Raw genomic sequence first — 21,762 nt, forward strand, 5'->3', positions numbered from 1 at the left:
CTTAAAGTCTAATGATAATAGAGTTTTGTCAGTTTACTTGTTATTTTGCTTATAAAGAATTTTCTTTCATAGCTCTTCTGTCATGTCAGCAATCTTTACTTATCAAAGTTGCCAAAGTTTCCTTGTTAATTACAACTTTGAAAACATGTAATGTTTGAAGACAATAGTTAAAATTCATGATTTCTTAAAAATGAGCTTCAAAGAAGTATAAGAGTCATCAGAGATCATCTAATCATAAAATCATAGAATTTAGGGTTATAGGAAACCTTAAGAGTTTTCTAGTTCAATCTTTTTTTATTTTATAGGTGAAGAAGCTGATGCTTAGAAAGGTAAAATAGCCTAACTCAACTTCTTATAGATAATTAGTGTCACAGGTAGGATTAAATGAGACCTCTGGTCTCTGAACACCACTGAGCTTTCTATTAAACTATTTTGTCCTCTTTAGAATGAGTAAAAGAAAAAGAAAAAAAGCAAATAAAAACAAGTTTTAAGATCCAAATATCACAAATACTTGACAAGTTGAGAAATCTACATTAAAAAGTATTAAAAATTATCACCAAAGTGAATGAAGTGTAAAACATAAGTCATCATAATAAAGATTACATTTCTCCAGTTTTGAAAAGGAAAATGGAAAAGAAAGAAGAGGAGATGTAATGTGTACTTGTCCAGTAACATCAGATATGTTTCAGTAAATACTCTGAAACAACTCACCTAGATTTTTTTGATCTCCTAACAAAATATGAGATGACAATAATAACACCCCCACATTTGTATCATATCTTCACAGAGAGACACCAAAAACTTTGGATCTGTAGATAGTCTCCGAGACCTCTTCTAGCACCATGATTTCTAGACCTTTCAGTAAGTACTACAAGGGCTGGTCCTTTGTACAATCACTGGATCTAACTTATCTTTTGCCTATGGATGCATGTATGCAATATTTCACCTACATCTATTAGCATGACAAAATAAAATATCCAGTACTCAGAATTTGCTGAGGGAAAAAAAAGAACCAAAGTGAATTAAAGATCTGATAACTCTGATATCCCTGTGATAATAACATAAAAGACCATAATATTTTGCCTCTATTATCTGCATAATTCAAATATTTATGCTTTTACTTGAATTACTCATTTGTAATATTTTCCAGTTATACAAATACTCAGCTGCCCATTCATTACAAATATATCTCACTTAGGCATTGAGAACAAACACTATTTTCACTTTTATTCTTTATGTGCTCTTTAATTATGACACCCAGCTTACTCATTCAACAGTTCCTGATTGTCTTCCTTCCTAAGGTCTCTGACTTAACAAGTAATCAGTTATGCAAATTAAAAATTGTAGATTGATGCCTACATCATATTGTTGAGAATCATAGTTTAAAATCATATTACACAATATTGATGGGAAATTTCCCTTGATATACAAACCACTGTCCAAACAAAATAAGTTCCCAGTAAATCCAATACCGTTTTCCTTTGTAAGCATAAGTTCAAGATAACTGACATTCGGTTCAGTGGTGTTAACTTGGGTTATTTTCTAAGAACCAGGATCATATATTTGCTTTTATTTTTGATCCTTGAAAAATGACTATTGGCGAAGGCTTATACCTACCATTTAATTCTGCCAATTTGATTAGTTTTGACATAACATGTTTTCAGTCATTCTCCACCTAGATAGCAGAATCATTTGTGGCATCATCTTTAAATTAAATAGGCAATTTCTATACATACATATATCTCTGTTGCATGGACAACACAAACTCAAGGGAATAAAATCAAAGAAACCAATTCCAGAGACGTCAGTTCCTACTTGTTCTTTTCTATTGCTTTTTCCCCGCTACCTCATTTCATCTCCAAATGTCACAGAACCACTGTGTTCTCTACTGATTTCAAACTGACAGGGAGTATGGATGGGGCAATAGATTGACAGATGTCAGGAAGCTAACATGTCACAGAGATTTTTCAGATTCACTTTCAAGCCTCACAAACAAGCACAATACTTGCATAGGGCCCCTGAAGTCAATACAATCCATTCACTGTTTCTTTTCACCAACCACAGATGTTGAATTAATTAGAAGGCAATGAATAAAATTCATTGTAGAATCCCAGGGAACTAGTTTATCAGTGATTACATTTCAATTTCATTCTCATAATCCTTCCTGTACTTACCATATTGATGGTGCTTCTGTCCCACTGATCTCTAAGAAATCATAACCTTCTTCTAGCTGGAAGTCAGTAAAGACCAAAGCAATGGTATCTCCAGGCTCAGCAAGAATTGTCCATGTGCAGTCAGCATTGTTGTCATATTCTGAAGGGAAATGAGGGCTAAAAATGGCACCACTCGTCCCTCTCAAAGTTCCACCACAAGCGCCTTCAGCTGATCAACAGAAAGAAACAAACACAAAATTCAGATTAATTAGGACTCATGGAATTTAAAAAAGCTTATACAGTTTAAAATTCTTCTATTGAGTATTAAAAAATGAAAATACTTTAGCTTCGTTTATGGTTTCTGAAAATGATGTTAAAATGTTTATGTCAGTGGGAAATATTATTCCTTCTTAAAACCTAGGAATAATTTGAATGTCACTTTATTTGTCCATGATTATTGTAGGCATGTCTGATTTGGAAGTCCTGAAAGAAGTTATTGCTTGATTCTTCCCCCTCCCCCAAAAATGATTCTTCTATAAAAGCTCTAAATGGAAGATGGATAAAATAATAAAAGAGCAAACTTGGTTAAACATGAATCTCAATAATGAATTAATTCTCCAAAAGAAAAAAAAAGAAACATATTTGAACCTGAAATCTAGGTTTTAAGAGAAGTTGGACTGAACAGAAATAGATCATAGTAATGTTATTAGGAAAGAATAAGCAGAAGAGAAATATCTCATTGTTCTGTGGAAGTGATCCAGGACTCTAGAATTTATGCCACTGGGACCACCACTAGAAAAATTCTAGAAAAGCTAGAAAAGATAAAAGTCCTAGAAAAAGACCATGTCTACATCTAAAGATCAAGCTAGACAATTATAGAGAGGCTTATAGAGAACACTGGTCACAGAATGAAGGATTCTTTGACAATAGTAACTTATAATGCAGAGAAAAACAGGGAATGGGAAAATGAGCACCGCCAAATTCATTCAAAGTGAGATGGTGTTATATGTTCGAAATACGGAATGAGGGGAACATAAGTGAATATAGACTTATGTGTGTGCTAAGCACTTTATTTTTTTCAAGTTACAATTTCATAGGGTCGTCAATGTAATTGTTGAACTTCTGGGATTGGCTCTGCAATTTACTGGCTTGGTAACCTTTGGCCAATTTGGTACCCTCTCAGTTTCTTAGTTTTTGCATTTGTAAAATGAGGGTGTCAGATTAGATGGTGTGAAAGTAACCTTTCAGATCCAAATCCTATTGTCCAAAAATCCCTGTATGCCTTGTACTTTTCTAAGATTAGAAAGGGATAGGACTTTTTTGATGATGAATAGGGAAACCTAAGATCCCAGTTCTCAGATACAGTTATGAAATAGGATATGAGTATAGTCATTTTTTTAACTTTCTCCCAGAATACCTGTAAATGTCTCTCCTAGCCATTCTTCCCCTGTCCTCAGCTATGGAGACCCCATCACCCAAGGCAATTACAAACTTGGTTCACTCTGAAGCTCATAGATTGGACCACAATAGGTCCCTGACCAAGCTCCACTACATGGCTGTATTTTAGGCCCCCCGGCTTAGAGTGAATGTCAATGATAACTGTTTCTCTTTGGAACAGCAACCCTGAGGGTCTTCCCCTCCCAGCTCGATTTTTTTTCTTTTTTTCTGATTAAAGGGGCCATCCCGTTTAATTTCTTAAGGAGGCCTATTCACTGAATGGGCTTTACCTCACTCTAAGTGAGTACATGAAAAGGCCTTAGCCTAAAAGGGCAAGGGTCTCCCATCACATCCTGGGTCATCCTCAGTCATCCTGATGAATATCTGGTCACTGGATCCAGATGGCTCTGGAGGAGAAAGTGAGGCTGGTGATTTTGCATAGCCATCCCTCACTCAAATCAAAGTCACCTGCAAGTCATGTCATCATTTCCCTGATACAAAGGACAAACACAACGACCAGATGCCTATTATTTGCCTTAAAGCAGGATTTCTTAACCTATGGTCCATGGGTTTATATGTGTGTTTGTATAAATATATCATACATATATGTATACATATAACATACACACATATATACATGTATAACTATATTTCTATATATATAGATATATTTATGTATATATAGATATACAGTTATCTCTTTCACATTGCCACTTTCCCCATTGTGGTTTCTATATATCATGGGTTAACATAATAAATTAATGAGATTTTGGGGGAGTTTTGTGGAATCTGCAGATGACACCAAAGGCCAGCAGATAGCACAGAACCTATGACCAAATACTTAGCCCTAATTTTACAATAAGGTACTGCAAACACCCCATAAAAGAAAATAAAAAAAATTCATACTTCTTCTCTGATACAAAGGGACAGCCAAAAAATTTTAGGTGGATTTTCCAGATTGCAAAGGCCCCATGACTCTAACCCCCATGATGTGGAATGGATAACTATGTACAGTTAGATGCTGTATATATGGTTATATAGTTGTGTATATATATATATACATATATATATATACACACATATAATATATATACATGAATACATAATTATACACTGTATTCACAGTTATGTAAATATGTGACTTATTACAATATAATTAGTTTTCCTGTTAATCTATTTTATTTTATGTGTTTCAAAACATTATTCTGAGGTAGGGTCCGTAGATTTCACTAACTTTGAAGGAGTCTGTGGCACACTAAATAATTTAGGTCTTAAAGGAATAAGGTTGTGGTGGGGGTACAGGGAGATTTATGAATTACTGTATATAGGAAGCACTTGTACACATATTTTCTCTGTTTGGAGAGGCAGGGAGTGGCCATTAGGTACCACTCAATCAGGAAGTTAAGGAGGACTCTCAGATTTAAGGTAGCCCAACTAATACCTAAACAGGAATCCCTTCTATCAATAACCATGAGAAGTGGTCATGCAGTATCTGCCTGAAGACCTCCAGTAAAGAGGAATGAGAAGTTCCGCAGAAGTTCAGGAGCTTTTAGTTTCATCTGATTAGTTTTACTTATTGATATTTTACAAATGTTTCATATGTCGTGTTATTACTTCATTATATAAAATAATGACAGTGTTATTGATTGGCGTCAACTGTACCATGAAGGAACACATGTCCAAATAAAAAAAAAATCTTCAGATGGTTGAATAAAATCCTTTAAGAGCTGATATTTGATTTTATTTTAGCTTTAAGGTTTACAAAGACATGTCCTCTATTTTATATAATTCTCAAAATAACCCTGTGAGGATGGCAGTTGTCACTATAGTATTGTTGCTTTTAATTATGATTATGTTCAGGTTTAAGGTAAGGAAACTGAGGTGCAAGAGTTTCACTGATATTTTCTTGAGAGGGAGAGAGACAGAGACAGAGAAAGAGAGACAGAGACAGAAACAGAGACAGAAACAGAGAGAGACAGAGAAAGGGAGGGGCATATGGTGATGGCAGGCAGGAAGCATTATTTTCTTCACTTTTATAATCTCCACCGTGTTTTTTTTTTCCACAGGAAATACTTCATTGCCTTGTACAGTATTTTAGCAAAATTAAGTATATTTATGATGATGCTAGGCTAAAAACACAAAGGATTTATTGGGACTGGTTCCACTACTCTTCATATAAAAATTATGTAATATTATAAAGGTAATCTCACTGATATAACCATTTAGCATTACACCTAGAGAAATAAAAATATATAATTCACATGGTACTCATTGCTATGAAAAATTAAAAACTGCCCTTTGTTCAGTTTGTTGTTAAAAAGAAGATGAAATAAATTGTGGTAAGACTGAAAGTATTTTTAAACAGGGATCAATCTAAAGGATAAATTTACATAAAAAAAATCCTTATTTACAAAGTAGAATTTAGATTCTATACTTCACAATCTTTTATTCTCTTCTCTACAGAAAAAAATGCAACAGAGTGATACCTAATTACCGGGATGTCTGACATGAAACTTTGATCCTAGAAAGACACTTTAATCAGTTTTGGATTAGAAGACAACTCCAGAAAGGAGTTATGATATTTTTTTTTCACATTTTGAGGAGCAGGGGCAAAGGGATTTGAATGAATAACTTGATTCTTTGGGTGGAAGGAACTTTGCCACTCACTTTGGTACTATTCAGACTTTCTATTGAAATGATTTTGCATTTTATATATATGACAACAAATGCCAGAGACAAGTAGAATGGACAGAACAAGAGTGAGAAACCACACTGGTTTTGAAATATTTCTTTATATAATTCACAGACAAAATTAAGCCTGAAGTCAGAAGACCTGGATTCAAATTTAACATCTGAAGCTTACTATACTATAACCTTACTATACTACAACCTTACCATACTATTACTAAATTATAACTATATACCATAACCTTGGTTGGACAAGTTGCTGAATTTAGCAGAACCTCTGTTTCTTCATCTATAAAATGTAGTCTTTAAAATCTCTTGTAGCCCTAAACCTGTGAAGGAAAGGGAAAAGTGTAAGCATTTATATAGCACCTGCTATGTGCCAAGTTCCATACTCTTTAGTTATTTGTCCCTCACAACAGTTCTGTTGTGAGGTAGATGCTATTATTATCCTCACTTACAATTGAGGAAACTGAGGCAAACAGAGGTTAAGTGATTTGCCCAGGGTCATATTGCTAGTAGGTGTTTGAGGTCAGAAACTCAGGTTTCCCTGACTCTTTGCCCAGTGCACTATCCACTGTTTCTGTTGCCTTCATTCAATGATCCTATAATCAATACACAAATAAATATGGGTTGAAACCATACCTATTATGCAGTTATCCTTGAATTTTTTTATTTACCCATATTTCAGAAAAATTGTGTATATGCCTTCAGTTCATAAGACAAATTTTCTATGCTAGAAAGAGCTTAAGTGAACACTAATATAAATCATTCTGGAAAGTGAAAATCTTCACAGTGTGAATAATAAGACTTCTTTGGATATAGTATTCCTTTATGTCTTCATTGAAGGCATTGAGACAAATGTTAATCAGCAAAGGCCAAAGAAAAGCTCCTCAAAATATTCCTCTAGAGACCTCTTTGCAGATTGACAGCAATTGATCTTTAGGTCTTATCATTCAACCAATTTGATCATTCCACTCATTTCTTTCTAACTTGTCCACAAGTCAAGCATGCAATATTTAATCTAATATGATGCTAATAGTTATGTATGTTTACAGTGCTCCACTGAGCTATCAATCTAGTGACCCTGCTAGAAAAAGGAAATGAGTTTAATCTGTCATCAACTTTTCTTGATAACACATTGCTAGACTAGTGATCACCACTTTTAGTTTTTTAAAACTCAAATGGATCATTTTCATTCTAATCATTCCATAATCTTGCTGGGAATCAAAGGATTTGTTTCTTTCCTTTCATGAAAATGAGGAAAACGTTTTCCTTTCTACAGTTTATTATAATTCCTTGGTTCACAGTGAAAGTGCTTCAGAGATTTGTGGGGGTGGGGATGGTGGAATGTTTCCTTTCCACTAAGAGACTATAGGCAATGTCTTTGAGGTTCAAATGAATTTCATATGATCATATGGGGAGAGAAGTGCATAGACATTCCTAGAGTGCTTACTATGTGATGAGCACTGTGCTAAGCACTTTGACAAAGATCTCACTTGAATATTACAACAATCCTGTGAAGTAATCACTCTTGTTTTACTCATTTTACAGTTGAGGAAATTAAGGCTAAGGTTAAATAACTTGTCCCGAGTCACACGGTTAATAAGTGCCTCCGGTCCGATTTGAATTTGGGTCCTTCTGACTCCAGATCAAGTGTACTGTACACTGCACAATCAGCTGCCTCTGGATAAATGGACTGAGTTTTATTGTATTTATCAAGAATAACATAGACAAAAAAGAATAACATAGATGAAGAAAAAAGTGTATAAGTAAAGTTAGTTTTCAACTATAGAAGACATGCCTTCTAATTACAGTCAACAAAATTTCTGGGAGTGTAACTCAATTTATATAGTCTATCATTTATGCACACAAACAAGCACAATATAGTTCAAAAGCTACAGATGATGTCTTCTTTATCTAACTGATGGTAGACTATGTATGATGTATTTCTACATAGAAAGGGAGATGTTTTTTGGAACTGAATCTAGAAAGATGCTTATCACACTGAAGAAATTGATGAAGGCTCTGTTAAATGGAAGTCATAGATGCAATTTTTAATGTAATAATGTTTCAATTATATTTAATTAGATATATAATCAAAGGACCTGAGTCTTAATCTTGACTCTGATTCATATTTCAAACAAAGCTGAGTCTCCATAAAGTAGGATTAATAATCCTCATGCCCCCTAATTCACTGAGTTGTTGAGGAAAAAAAAACTTTATAGGTATTTATAAATTGTAGTGCTAAAGAAGTATCCATTATCATCATTTGTGTTGTAGCCATTCATTAGATTAAATACTCTACATTGTATCTATTAAACGTAATACTTGATGATGAAAGTATTATAATGCAGAACATTAGTTAACCTGGAAGGTAAACACCTAGGTTATAATCAGAATCTCTGGCCACCCTATTCTAATCTTTTGGGCCTTATGAAACTATTGACAGACATTTAGGGAAGTCTCCTGTGTTAAGCAAGAACTAATTATTTAGTTTATTTTTTTTTTGAAAACAGGAACATGTTTTTTTTTTTTTTCCTGATGGAAGTTAACAGGAATTTAAGATCCACCTAATAAAGATTTGCTTTAAATATACCTTGCCTAGAAATGCATATATTCACATAGGATCACAGGTTTAGTTAGATTAGGAAGGGGTTTCCAAGGCCCTCTAGTTCAATACACTTATTTTAAACATGAGGAAATTGAGGAGCGAGGTGTTTAAGTGATTTCCTTATGATGTAAGTAATAAGGGGTGGAGCTAAAATCCAGATAGACTGACTCCGATGCAGTATTTTTTGTTTGTTTCTTTTGGAAATCTATGACAATAACCATGAATGCATATGGTGTAATATAAAGATAATAAATCAAGACCTCAAAGATCTTATTGGCCACTTCTATTCTTGGAACTCTTGTAAGAAGCTCCTGAGATCTAAAAGGAAAGTCACAAGAAGTGGGAGTCACAAGAAGAAATCTCATTCATTCATCCACCCACTCACTCATTCACTCATTCATTCATTTCCTATCCAAATTCAAGACCTCCTGAAATCTATCCATAGGTCTGGGGACCCCAGGTGTATTCTTACATCACATGATCACAAAAGGTCTATTTCAGTCTTAGGAAGGCCTGATTCTATGGTTTTTCTTTGTGTCCTCCTTCTTGCCTCAGGTCCAGTTGTAGAAATTTTAATACAGAACTATTTTGCTAGAAGGGTTGCTTCACCATAATGGGGAAATTCAGCTACTGGTTTCCCAGACCTAGCAAATAATACATTGTAATTCACTTTTTTAGTTGCATTCGCAATCCATTGATCTCCCGTTTCTCTATATTATTCATGTAAGCATTCAGAGATATACAACGTCTCCTAAGAACCACTTTCACTGCATCCCATAAATTTTGGTATATTGTCTCATTATTGTCATTCTCTTGAATGAAGTTACTGATTGTTTCTATGATTTGTTGTTTACCCACTCATTTTTTAGGATTAGATTATTTAGTTTACAATTAATTTTAGTCTAGCTTTTCATGTCCTTTTATTAGATGTAATTTTCATTGTATCATGACCTGAAAAGAATGCACTTAATATTTCTGCCTTTCTACATTGGATTGTGAGGTTTTTATGACCTGTTACATGGTCAATTTTTGTGTAGGTGCCATGTACCACTGAGCAAAAGGTATATTCCTTTCTACCTCCATTCAATTTTTCCAGAGTTCTACCATATCTAACTTCTAAAATTCTGTTCATCTCCTTAACTTCTTCCTCATTTGTTTTGTGGTTAGATTTATTTAGTTCAAAGAGAAGAAGGTTAAAGTCACCCAGTAGTATAGTTTTGCTGTATATTTCTTCCTGTAACTCCCTTAACTTCTCTTCTAAGAATTTGGATGTTATATCACTTGGTACATAAATGTTTAGTAATGATATACCCTCTTTGTCTATGGTGCCTTTTAGTAGGATGTAGTTTCCTTCCTTATCTCTTTTAATTAGATCTATTTTTGCTTTGTCTGAGATCAGGATTGCTACCCCTGCTTTCTTTTTTCTTACTTCAGCTGAAGAATATGTTCTACTCCAGCCTTTTACCTTTACTCTGTGTGTATCCCTCTGTTTCAAAGGTGTTTCTTATAAACAATATATTATGTAGGATTATGGTTTTTAATACATTATCTATCCATTTCCATTTTATGGGAGAGTTCATCCCATTCACATTCACAGTTATGATTACTATCTCTGTATTTCTCTCCATCCTATTCCCCCTCCCCCATTTATACTTTTCTCTCTCCTTTTTCCCTTTCCCTCCTCACTAGAATTTTGCTTTTGGCCACCGCCTCCCTCATTCTACTGCCCCTTCTGTCAGCCCCCTCCCTTTTCTTTCCCTTTACCTTCACTTGTTCTTCTCTCCCTTCTCCCCAACCTTTACTTTCCCCCTTTCCCCTCATACTGCCTATAGGGCAAGTTAGATTTCTATACCTTAGTATGTTATTCCCCTCTCGAGCTAACTGAGATAAGAATAAGGTTCAAACAATGCTCATTTCCCTCCCTTCTTTCCCTCTATTGTAACATGTCATTTACCTCTTCATGTGTTGTAATCTATTGTTTTCTGTCTCCTCCTTTCCTCTTCTCCCACTGCAATCCTTTTTTAACACTTAATTAGTTTTTTTTATCAGCACATCAAAGTACTGATATGCCCATGCCCTCTGTCTATGTATATACATTCTAAATGTTGTAATACACAGTTCTCAAGAGTTACAAGCATCGTCTTCCCATGTAGAGATGTAAACAGTTTGCCCTTCTTGAATAACATGTTTTTTTTCTTTCCTATTTCCCTTTTTATGCTCCTTTTGAGTCTTGTATTTGTAGGTTAAATTTTCCATTGAACACTGGTCTTTTCATCAGGAAAGTCTGGAAGTCCCTATTTTATTGAATGCCCATCTCCTCCCCTGAAAGATAATGCTTAATGTCATTGAGTAGTTGATCCTTGGTTGTAATCCAAGCTTCTTTGCATTACATAATATCATATTCCCAGCCCTCCAATTTTTTAATGAAGAAACTGCAAGGTCCTGTTTAATTCTGACTGTGGTTCCACAATATTTGAATGGGTTTCTTTCTGGCTGCTTGCAGTATTTTCTCCTTGATCTGATAATTCTGTAATTTGGCTGCAATATTCCTTGGCATTTTTAATCTGGGATCTCTTTCGGGAGGTGATCTGTGGATTCTTTCAATGACTATTTTATTCTCTGGTTCTAGGAACTCAGGGCAATTTTCCTTAATGATTTTTTGAAAGACACTGTCCAGGCTCTTTTTCTGAGCATTGCTTTCTGGAATACCAATAATTGTTAAATTGTCTCTCCTGGACATATTTTCCAGGTTAGTTGTTTTTCCAATGAGGTATTTTACTTTTTCTTTTCTTTTTTCATACTTTTGATTTTGTTTGACTGATTCTTGATGTCTCATAGAGTCATTAGGTTCCATTTGCTGAATTCTAATTTTTAATGAATTGTTTTCTTCACTTAGCTTTTGTACTTCCTTTTTCATTTGGCCAATTCTACTTCTTAAGGAGTTTTTTCTCCAGTTTACTTCCCCCTCCCCATTTTGTCAATTGTATTTTTAAAGGATTTTGTTCAATTTTTCTTCTACTTCTCTTATTTGACTTTTAAAATCCTTCTTGAGCTCTTCCAAGAAGGCTTTTTGGGCTTGAGACTAGTTAATATTACCCTTTGAGGTTTCAGATGCGGGTCTATTAACAATGTTGTCCTCTCCTGAGTTAGTGTTTTGATCTTCCCTGTCACCATAATATTCCTCAATGGTTATTGTTTTTCTTTGTTGCTATTTGCTCATGGTGTTTACCTTTTCTTCTGGATTTTAAAGTTGATCTCTGCTTCTGGGGCCCAGAGGCCACTTTGCCATGCTTTTTGTGGTAGGTGCTAGGGGCCTGGTTACTGGCTTTTTGTGCTGAGGCCTCAAGTGCTGACAGCTGGAGGCTGTAGGGGTCTGGTGCTGAGCTGGCACTGGTGGTGGTGGTTGGTGTGTGCCTGGTGTTAGTGCTTGCCTGCTCTATCATGCTGAGGCTTAGGATCTCCAGCTGGTTTGCTGAAGTAGGGCTTGCCACTGACTTGCTGGAACACTGTCCATCCTGTACTGATGCCCTTCTGCCACAGCAAGAGGGACTTTTCCCATTTATCCCATAGCCTCCTGGGCTAAAACACTGCTGGAACTCTTCTGTTCCAGGATTTTTCCAGGAGCAATATTCTCTGGGTTTTTCAAGGTCAATAAGGGAGGGTGAAAACAATTTGCTGCTTACTCTACCATCCTGACTCCCAGAAGTCTCTCATTTATTTTTTTTTACTGAATCTTCATATCCTAATCTGTTAGGCAAAATTGTAACATTACTTTGACTGAGGCCAACAAAAAACAAAAAGTGAAGGGAAAAGACAATCTGAGAATTCAGGGGAGGAAAGTGGAAGGAAAAAGATAAAAGAGGAAAATAGGGTAGGGAAGAAAAAAGCTGATATGGGCAAAAAGAAGGGAAAGGGAAGGACAGTAAGACAGAGCTGTTAAAGGATAATTTTTGGACAAAGGAAGGAATAACTTCGAGTAAAATGCCTTGGCACACACACACACACACACACATATATATATATATATATATATATATATATATATATATATATATATATATGTGTGTGTGTGTGTGTGTGTGTGTGTGTGTATACATATATATAATAAAATGTATTCAAGCAGAAATTCATCATTTAAATATTAGCTACTGCAATGTCAATGAACAAAGGCTCACTCTGCATTGAGAAAGGAACCTACAATCTAGGAATTTGAGATAAACACCAGAAAGCAGCCATTAGCAATTATTTTTAATAGCCAAATTGGATTATCTATGAACAAAGTAGACACAATTAGCGAAATATAATTTTATATGAACACACACATGTATATGTATGTTTTTATATATTTATACAAAGCTCTTGATAATGTTATAGCCTACTTCTATTCGCTATGGATTTTTCCATTGAGCTTTTATTGATTTTTATTCTTCTAAGACTATTCTATTCTAATATTAAGAGCCCTGCACCATTTTGTTTATTCTACCTCTACAACATCTCTCACATTTGTCTTAATCTCTCTATTCACATGCCTACCAAACTAATTAAGGCCCTTATAACCTGTAGCCTAGACATAGAAGATTTCAGTAGTCTCCTAAATAGTCTCCTTGCTGTCATGTCCTTTCCAATGCATCTTCCGTATAGCACAGGTCTGACCATGTCACTTTTCGAATTATCAAGCTTCAGTGGCTCCTTCTTATCTTTAGAATCAAAAACAATTTCCTTTTTTTGTCTTTTAAGAACCTTCACCACATGGCTCCAAACTACTTAGGCCTGAAGAGTTGTAATCATTATGCCTTCTAATAATAGCTAGTGCTTTAAGATTTACAAAGCTCTTTACTTTAGTTTATAACATTTGATCCTGTCAACTACTCCACTAGATAGCTGCTATCATTACCTCTATTTTATAAATGAAGAAATCTCTATTTTATAAATGAAGAGGTTGAGAAAGGTTAAGTGATTTGCCCTTTGTCAGTAAATAGGACTTGAATACAGGACTTTTTCATTCTAAGTTCAGCACTTAAGCCAGTTTTTTACTTAATAGCCTTCCTGTCATAAATGTTCTCTTGTCTAGGCTTTGTACCCCCATTTCCTTCAACTGCTCCTAACATTTTTTGAACAAGCTCCATTTTGTCAAAGAATTTTTGAAAATGTGGTGATCGGAACTGAACACAATATTCCCTGTGTGATCAAAGTGCTTTAGATTACAGTGGGACTTCGATTACATTGACAGGAATATAAACAATAGGTTTTTATTTAGAAAGAAAATATGAAATGAGAGTCAGCATGAAACAATGGAGAATAATCTAAATTTGCAGTCAGGAATAAGTGGGTGAAGTCCAGTTACTGATACTTATAGGGTGTATGAATCTGGACAAGTTCTTCACAACCTCTCACTGACCCAGGCAATTCAGTAAGCCTATAAGTTTCCGAGAAATTGCCATTATGCATTGATAGAATGTTCTTCCAGGGAGTTCCCTGTACTAATATAATCATAGGCCTAGATATGTGAAATAAGGGTAGAGTTAGAGCTCATAAAACGATCCAATAACAAAAATATAAAGCAGGTGAGTTTAGACTTATCTTACACCTCTGAACTCTTTCTTCATTTTTATTCTATCACATTATTTGTATGTGCCTTAATCTTTTTTCATATCACAGGGGCTTCACATTACTAGGGAAAGTGATTCAAAAAACTCATTAACATCTATGTATTAAGGATATCATGCATTTCTATTCTAAGAGGCACTTATTTTTTGAAATTCCATATGACGGCAAGGGTTAGACCAGTCAGCAAACCAACAAATATTTCCTAAGTGCCTATTATGTGGCAAACACTATTCTAAGTAATGAGTATACAAAGGAAGCAAAAGATAATCCTTGCTCTCAAAGGAGCTCAAAAGTGAATGGGAGACACAAACAAATATGTATAAACAAGCTATCTACTGGATAAGTAGGAAATAGTTTTGAGGTGAAGTTTGAGGGGAAACACTTTTTATAACCCTAAAGTCTTAATGTCATAGTTGATAAAGTAACTTTACATACTCATAAGCCTTGTCTTGAACTTATCCAAAGGATCTATTCTGGCCTCTTTTAAGGAACTGATTAACTATTTAATGTATATCTGTATTATAGCAAAATCAGTTATGATATTTTGCATGAAGATACTATAACTAATTTATATGAGAGTATTCAACCCTTTGACAAAATCACAGAATTAAAGTTGGAAGGGACCTTAACGACCATAAATTTCAACCCATACCACCCAAAGAATCTTCTCAATGATATACCCCATCAATGGTCATTCAACCTCTGCTTAAAGACCAATTAAATCTAATCCCACAGATAATTACTAAATACCTTCTGCATGAATAGCAATGTGCTGAGCCATAGACAAGAAAAAAGGATTAAATAAGACACTGTAAAACATCTCATGAAATAGAAGAATATATCAGAAACAAATGAAAATTAGGTTAGGTAAGTGCACAGAAGGGCAAAATACCACTTACTAGGAAAATGTATCATCTGTTGTGGATCAAAAAAGTAACCATGAGAAAAGTGGGATTTTTGTGCAGGGGTGGCTGGGTGCTATAGAGATAGATAGGATTTCTAAGTTTTCATCCATACAAGTACGTTGAGTTATCACAAATAATCAACAATTTACAAAATGTCTAGGGCCTCAAATCTTATAATATCAATTTTTCTTTAAAGTTATCATTCTAGTCAGATTTCATTTGTATTTCATTATTGCACAGTTAGCAAAAAAAATGTGCTTAAAGCCAACTCAGTCTAAACTGCTTCAACTTAATTTAAAGCTGGGATTCATATCATCAAGGCTGTTCCATTCAATCTTACTTTACATTGCATGGCCCTGATTTGACAGATCATTTAAGATTCATTTTACAATGTTGCTTCTGTAACATTGCTGATAAAAACACAGCTGTGTTTTAAATATTACAGAATTTATAGTCAGCTATAAAAGGCATGATCTCCCCTCCTTTCCTTCCCCCTCATAACTATGTCACTCTAAGTCTTTTTCTTGTCCCTTCATCACTGGCAGCAGAATAGATGCAATTAAAAAAAAACCTTGACTGACGGTTTATGAAGCACTGTTTCTAGGCACATTTTGTAAGGCTTGCCAATTAAAGAAAATTACAGCTTCAAAAAACTCTAAATGAACCATGAGTTTGCATTATTTGGCGTGCCTTTAAGGTATTACTGAACCAGCCAGGGCTTCTTTATTTAGTAGCATTTTTTTTTGCTGACAACCATTTATTCTTCTGAAGAACACAGAAGCATATTTAAATTAATCAAATAAGTCAACTTTGAAAAATCAAAATCATTAGCCTACATTTTCTTTAAACTTTCAGAATAGGGTCCTATTTTAACACACGCACACACACACGCATTTGAAAACACACAGTTTAATAAGGCATAGTAGATAGAGAACTGGGTATGGAATCAAGAAGACCTGTACAAAAACTACACTCCAGGCACTGTTGTGATGGACAATTACATTAACCCCTCTAAGCCTCGGTTTGACTATCTATAAAATGGGAGTAAAAATACATGATTATTGTGAGGATTAGATTTAATAATGTATATGAATTCCCTTGAAAATTTTAAGTCCTACAAAAAAGTGATTATTATGATCGACAAGTATATAGAGGCAAAAAGAGAGGTAGTGAAGAATAGAGAAGAGTGGGAAGGTATTGGAGTTAAGATGTTGATTCACATTCTGCCTTTGATACATTCTAGATGTGCAATCACAGGCAAGTAACTTAACCTCTCAGTGTTGCCAGCCTACTCTGTAGGGCTCTGAATTGGCATCAAGTGAAGGTGTTTCCACACCATAGAGTTTTCCACACCAGTGAAATCACAGATGCTACCTCCCCATCCCACCCTGGTCTTCAAAGTAGAGGTGAATATTTATTTGTTACAATAGAAACAACTTTTAGTCGTTCTGTGATTTAAGCTGTGGTATGCAGTCATTTCAACTGTGTAATAATTTCATTTAAAGCAGTCTTATATGGGGGAAAGGATGTTAAATTTAGAATTGGAATATCTATGTTTGAATATCAGCTTCCACATTTACTAGCTGTGTCATCTTGGCTATTTCTCATAAATTCCTTATCTACATAATTAAGTTGATTATATTTGCTTCATTTCCCTACCTAAATGAAGATACTTATTTAATTTAGCATCCATTCAGCAGATGCATTTTTGTATGCATATGTATGCATGTATGTGCATATGTAAGCCTGTGTTAATATAGCCCAATATAGGATCTACTGGGGCAGGTAGAAGATTAGGGGAGACAGAGGCTTTGGTAATATTGTTATGGTGGGATGATCTAGGTTCATTTGATTGAATTTCCTTAAATGAAACATCTCTGCCTTGGACATTCAGATAAAGCCCTCCTTCAGCAGAAGGAAAATTGGATTTGGAGTTAGAGAACCTAACATAATAAACATGCTTTTAATGAGTGAAATTATTTTTGTAATGTGTCTATCACATATTAACATGTAATATTCCCATGATTTCGTTAATATAGTTCATGATTACAAAGACCTCTACCTTTGACAAGGTAAATGTAAGAAGATCATGTAGTTCTGGCTCTGACTCCAATTTAGCTTAATATTAATTAGTTCTTTTATCCTCCAGTTTCTAACTAACCCCATAGAACTTCTCTCTTCTTTGGGAGAGAATATGCCAATAAAATATAATTACTGAGATAGTACTTAGGTTTAAGCAAATTCAAATATTCAAATGTAGACCGGGCATCAACCTCTCATCCTAAACTGATTCTCGTAGTTGCCACAGTAACTAATTGAGGTCATGTATGTAATGAACAATAAGGGCTACTATAGAGGCTGCAAACTGAAGAGTATGGATGAAAAGGAGGGTTGTATGATATGGCTTATTTTTTCATAAAATTATAATACTTTGGAATTAGAAAGTGTCTAAGACATCATTTAGGTCAAATCATATTTCTGAGTTGCCTCTATGCCATCTTTAAACTATCCAAACTGTAATTAAATTTCTTAATCATACGAATTTAATTAGATTGTGAGACAATGTATTCACTTTTTAAACCACCTTAATTAAAAAAAAAAAGACAGCTAAATATTTTAGAAATAACAGTCATTTGTCAGCAAACATACCTTCCTCTACAAAATACATTCAGGGTACTAATTCTTAACAGAAAGAAGGGCTGTTTCCTTTAAGTTTCAGAGAAGGCATGGTACTGCCATTTACCATTATTTTGAACAACTTTACTTTGCCTTTCATTACTGAAGGTATTCACACATTGTTATGCTCATAATGCATGTATGTTTTTTCTTTTGGTTATCAAGTCTTGATTCTATGTTACTTCTCCAAAGTTTTTTCATGTGTCAATTAATTTTTCATGTTCATAATACCTTACAAAGTAAGAACATCCCATCACATTGCAATAGAATTTGGTCAGTTATTCTTCAATCAATGAGAATATTTAAAAACATTTTTGCTACCATAAATGATATGTCCATTAACATTTTGTGAATATTGGTCTTTTTTGTTGTTGCAATCAGTAGCCTCCTTTGTTATTCGGTTAATTTGTTCACTTGTCTCTTTAGAATAGCTTTTAATATTGCATTTGTGTCAATTGCACATAGATTTCAGATGACAAATTTTATCACAAGTATTGATTGCAAATATGTTTCCCAATCTGTATCTTCAGACTCTATTTCCAATGATATTATTTCTTTAAAATATTATGTATTATATAATATGAAATATTTATTATGTCTATTAAAATAGAATTTATTTTTAAATTTTGGGGTTTAATTACTTTGTTAGATTTCATAACATAAAATTCTGTTTCATTCTTCAAATAAATAAAACCTGATCTTTCTCAATAATTTTTAGGATATTGCTATATTCCACTTGCTTACATTTTATTGATTTCTCTCATGTCTATTCAGTAGTTAAATATGTTTCTTGTTTCTTTCTATAATCTGTTCCTGATTTGCTTCCCATATTTACCTCTTTAACAGAATTTTGCAAAGTGCACTTTCTATCTGAGAAGTTTAGATGATGATGACAATGAATATTGCATTTAATTCAATTGTAAATGCATCTGAATCAGGATTTTTTCTCATTTGGAAGTTTATTTATGATTTACCAGATTTGTCTTTCTGAAATCAGGTGTAGTTTATCATTTCCTATATTGTTAAAATGAGTATTTTATATTTTAAAAATAATTTATCAATTTTACTTAAGTTTTATTTCCATAAAATTAGTCATGATATTTCTAAATATTTTTCTTTATTTACTACATAGTATTTATAAATTGCCTTTTAGAATTTTTGATCTTGGGAACGATTCTTTTCTTTTTATCAGTCTATTAGTCAAAGTTTTACTGTTTTTGTTAGTCTATAAAATTAGCTCTTTTCATCAAGCTCAACAATCTTTTTTTCTCATTTTTTTGACTTTCACTATTAACTATTTTGGTATCTGTTTTAGCATTGCTCATTCACTGATTTTTTTAGTTTATATATTTGCATTCTTAGTAAATTAATTTTCTATTTTATTTTATGTAATTATATAAATTATAATATATAATAATAAAATATGACATAAATATAGTATATAAATATACATAAAATAATAAACATATAAATTATATAAATGTAATTGTATATTATAAAATGTTATATAATATATAAATAATATATGATACATATTGTTTATTTACGATGTATTTATTTATTGTTTTATTATTCATTATCTTATAAAGATAAGATCTTATAAAATTTATCTTATTTATTTTATCTTATCTCATACACTTTCTTTGAAGGATTGATTTAAATGCGATTCATTAGTTTTGGTATATAGATGTGTTCTTATTCCATTTAACATAATTGTTTGTGGTTTACATTTTGTCATTTGAAAAATTTACTATTTAGTATAATATTTTGGTCAATTCATGTCTTTGCATTTTGTTTGTATCAATCAACTAACAAATTTTTATTGTGTTCCCGTGTCTAATGAATATATTTAACAGTGCCTTCATTGTGAATTTATTTACAAATTCTTTTCTTTCAGCATATGATTAATTCAAATAAAGAAGACATTCAGTGCTAAAAATGTATAAAGGTATATATGTTAATATTGTCATTCATGAATTGTTAATATATATTAGATTTTTTTCTAACATTCTGTTCTAGTTCATAAATTTTTTCACATTCAAGTTTCTGTTATATTTTCCTCAGTACAAAGTAAATTTTGGATATATGTATATCTATATCTATATCTACATATGTATATACATATACACACATATAATACATATATATATAATACATACATATATAATAAGTATATATTATGTGTGTGTATATATATATATATATATATATATATATATATGCCCTTCCCTTCCCTTCCATATGACTATTAACAACCCATAATTTATTATCTTTGTCTTTTTCCAATTTCTATTGTTTTTTCTTTCAGTATTTAGAAATATATGACTTTTTGTACATTGTAAATATTTTTTATTATCTTTAGTGTTTTTAATTCTTTTCTCAAATGACTTTCTTGGCAATATTTGTTTTTACTATTGCTTTTTTTCAAATAATGATTGTCTTTTTTTATTCTGCTGTATCCGAATAAATTCTACTTCAAACTTTCATTTAAATATTTTAATGAATCTTTATATTTTATATGTATTTTATTATTATGTATTATATTTATATGTATTTGTTTCATATAGCCAATAGTTACATTTTTACTCTCCAATTCATGCTATCTCACTTTTCCATTTTCTAGTTAAATTCATCCCATTTTAATTAATGTTATGGTTCTTAAATTTGTTAAATAACATTCTATGTTAATATTATTTTCCATTTAATTTACTTATCAAACCAAAGAAACTCTCACTATGTAGTTACAGTTCTCTGTGTGTGTTTATGTGTTTTGTGTGTGTGTGTGGGCAAAAATATCATACCCCATTTTTATAATCATTCCTTCACTGCTGTAGATCTTTTGTTTTTTATGATTCCTTTACCAGTCCAACTGTCTGAATCAGATACCCCTACTATGTCTTCCTGCTCCAGTACAGTTTCCTCTTTAATCTTCTACAACCATAACTATTTTTTTTGCATTCCATTGCCCAATCCACATAAAGGTATAGTTCATGACCCACCTTATCACCACAAATGCTAGAATGATTTATCTGTGGTACCACAACTGAAATAGTAAATCACCTTTAATTCCCTATCTTCGTCTCTGGGGCATTTATTTTCAAAAATTTGAGCTTATTCACTTTCTTTTCTTCCATGGCCACAAGACATGGTGGCTCCCCTAAAGAAAAATAATTTTCTTTCCTTGATCATTACCTAGCACTCTTAATCTAAAAAAAAATTATTTTATCTCAGTCTACTGAAATTCTTTATTCCCGGTAGTCAGTGAATTAGCTATTCCCCTCACTTTTTTGTCATTAGCAATTCAGTAAAGTGCATTATATATTCCTCAAAGTCATTGATAAAAATATTGAACAAAATATGTCTGAGAAGAAAAACTTATAGCAAGCCATTAACTACCTCACATTACATTGACACTAATCCATTAATCAGCACCTTTGGGGTATGTTCAACTAGTTATAAATCCATTTAACTATACTAACATTTATACCACGTTTATCCAACCTATTCACAAGAATATTAATGGACTGGGATTCTTCAGAGGGTAATGAAGCTCCCTTAGGTTCACATTAAAAAGTCAGCGAAAAGTATTCATACAAGCCTTGTTATTCTTTCCAATTTACTTGGATTCTGTCTTACCATTTTATAATAGTAGTTTCCTACATTTTTAAATCTGCAAATAGCTACT

General features: G+C 33.1%; 1 protein-coding gene across 1 annotated transcript in view; it reads right to left on the reverse strand.

The window, feature by feature from the left end:
• Positions 1–21,762, reverse strand: part of LOC118843733 (CUB and sushi domain-containing protein 1-like) — a 2,679,416-nt gene that overhangs the window by 1,466,512 nt on the left and 1,191,142 nt on the right. The window contains 1 exon segment of the mRNA XM_036751485.1: positions 2,175–2,382. Coding sequence (XP_036607380.1) covers positions 2,175–2,382 — 208 coding nt within the window.

The sequence above is a fragment of the Trichosurus vulpecula genome, chromosome 3 (genome assembly GCF_011100635.1).
Source record: "Trichosurus vulpecula isolate mTriVul1 chromosome 3, mTriVul1.pri, whole genome shotgun sequence".
NCBI classification, from domain to species: domain Eukaryota; kingdom Metazoa; phylum Chordata; class Mammalia; order Diprotodontia; family Phalangeridae; genus Trichosurus; species Trichosurus vulpecula.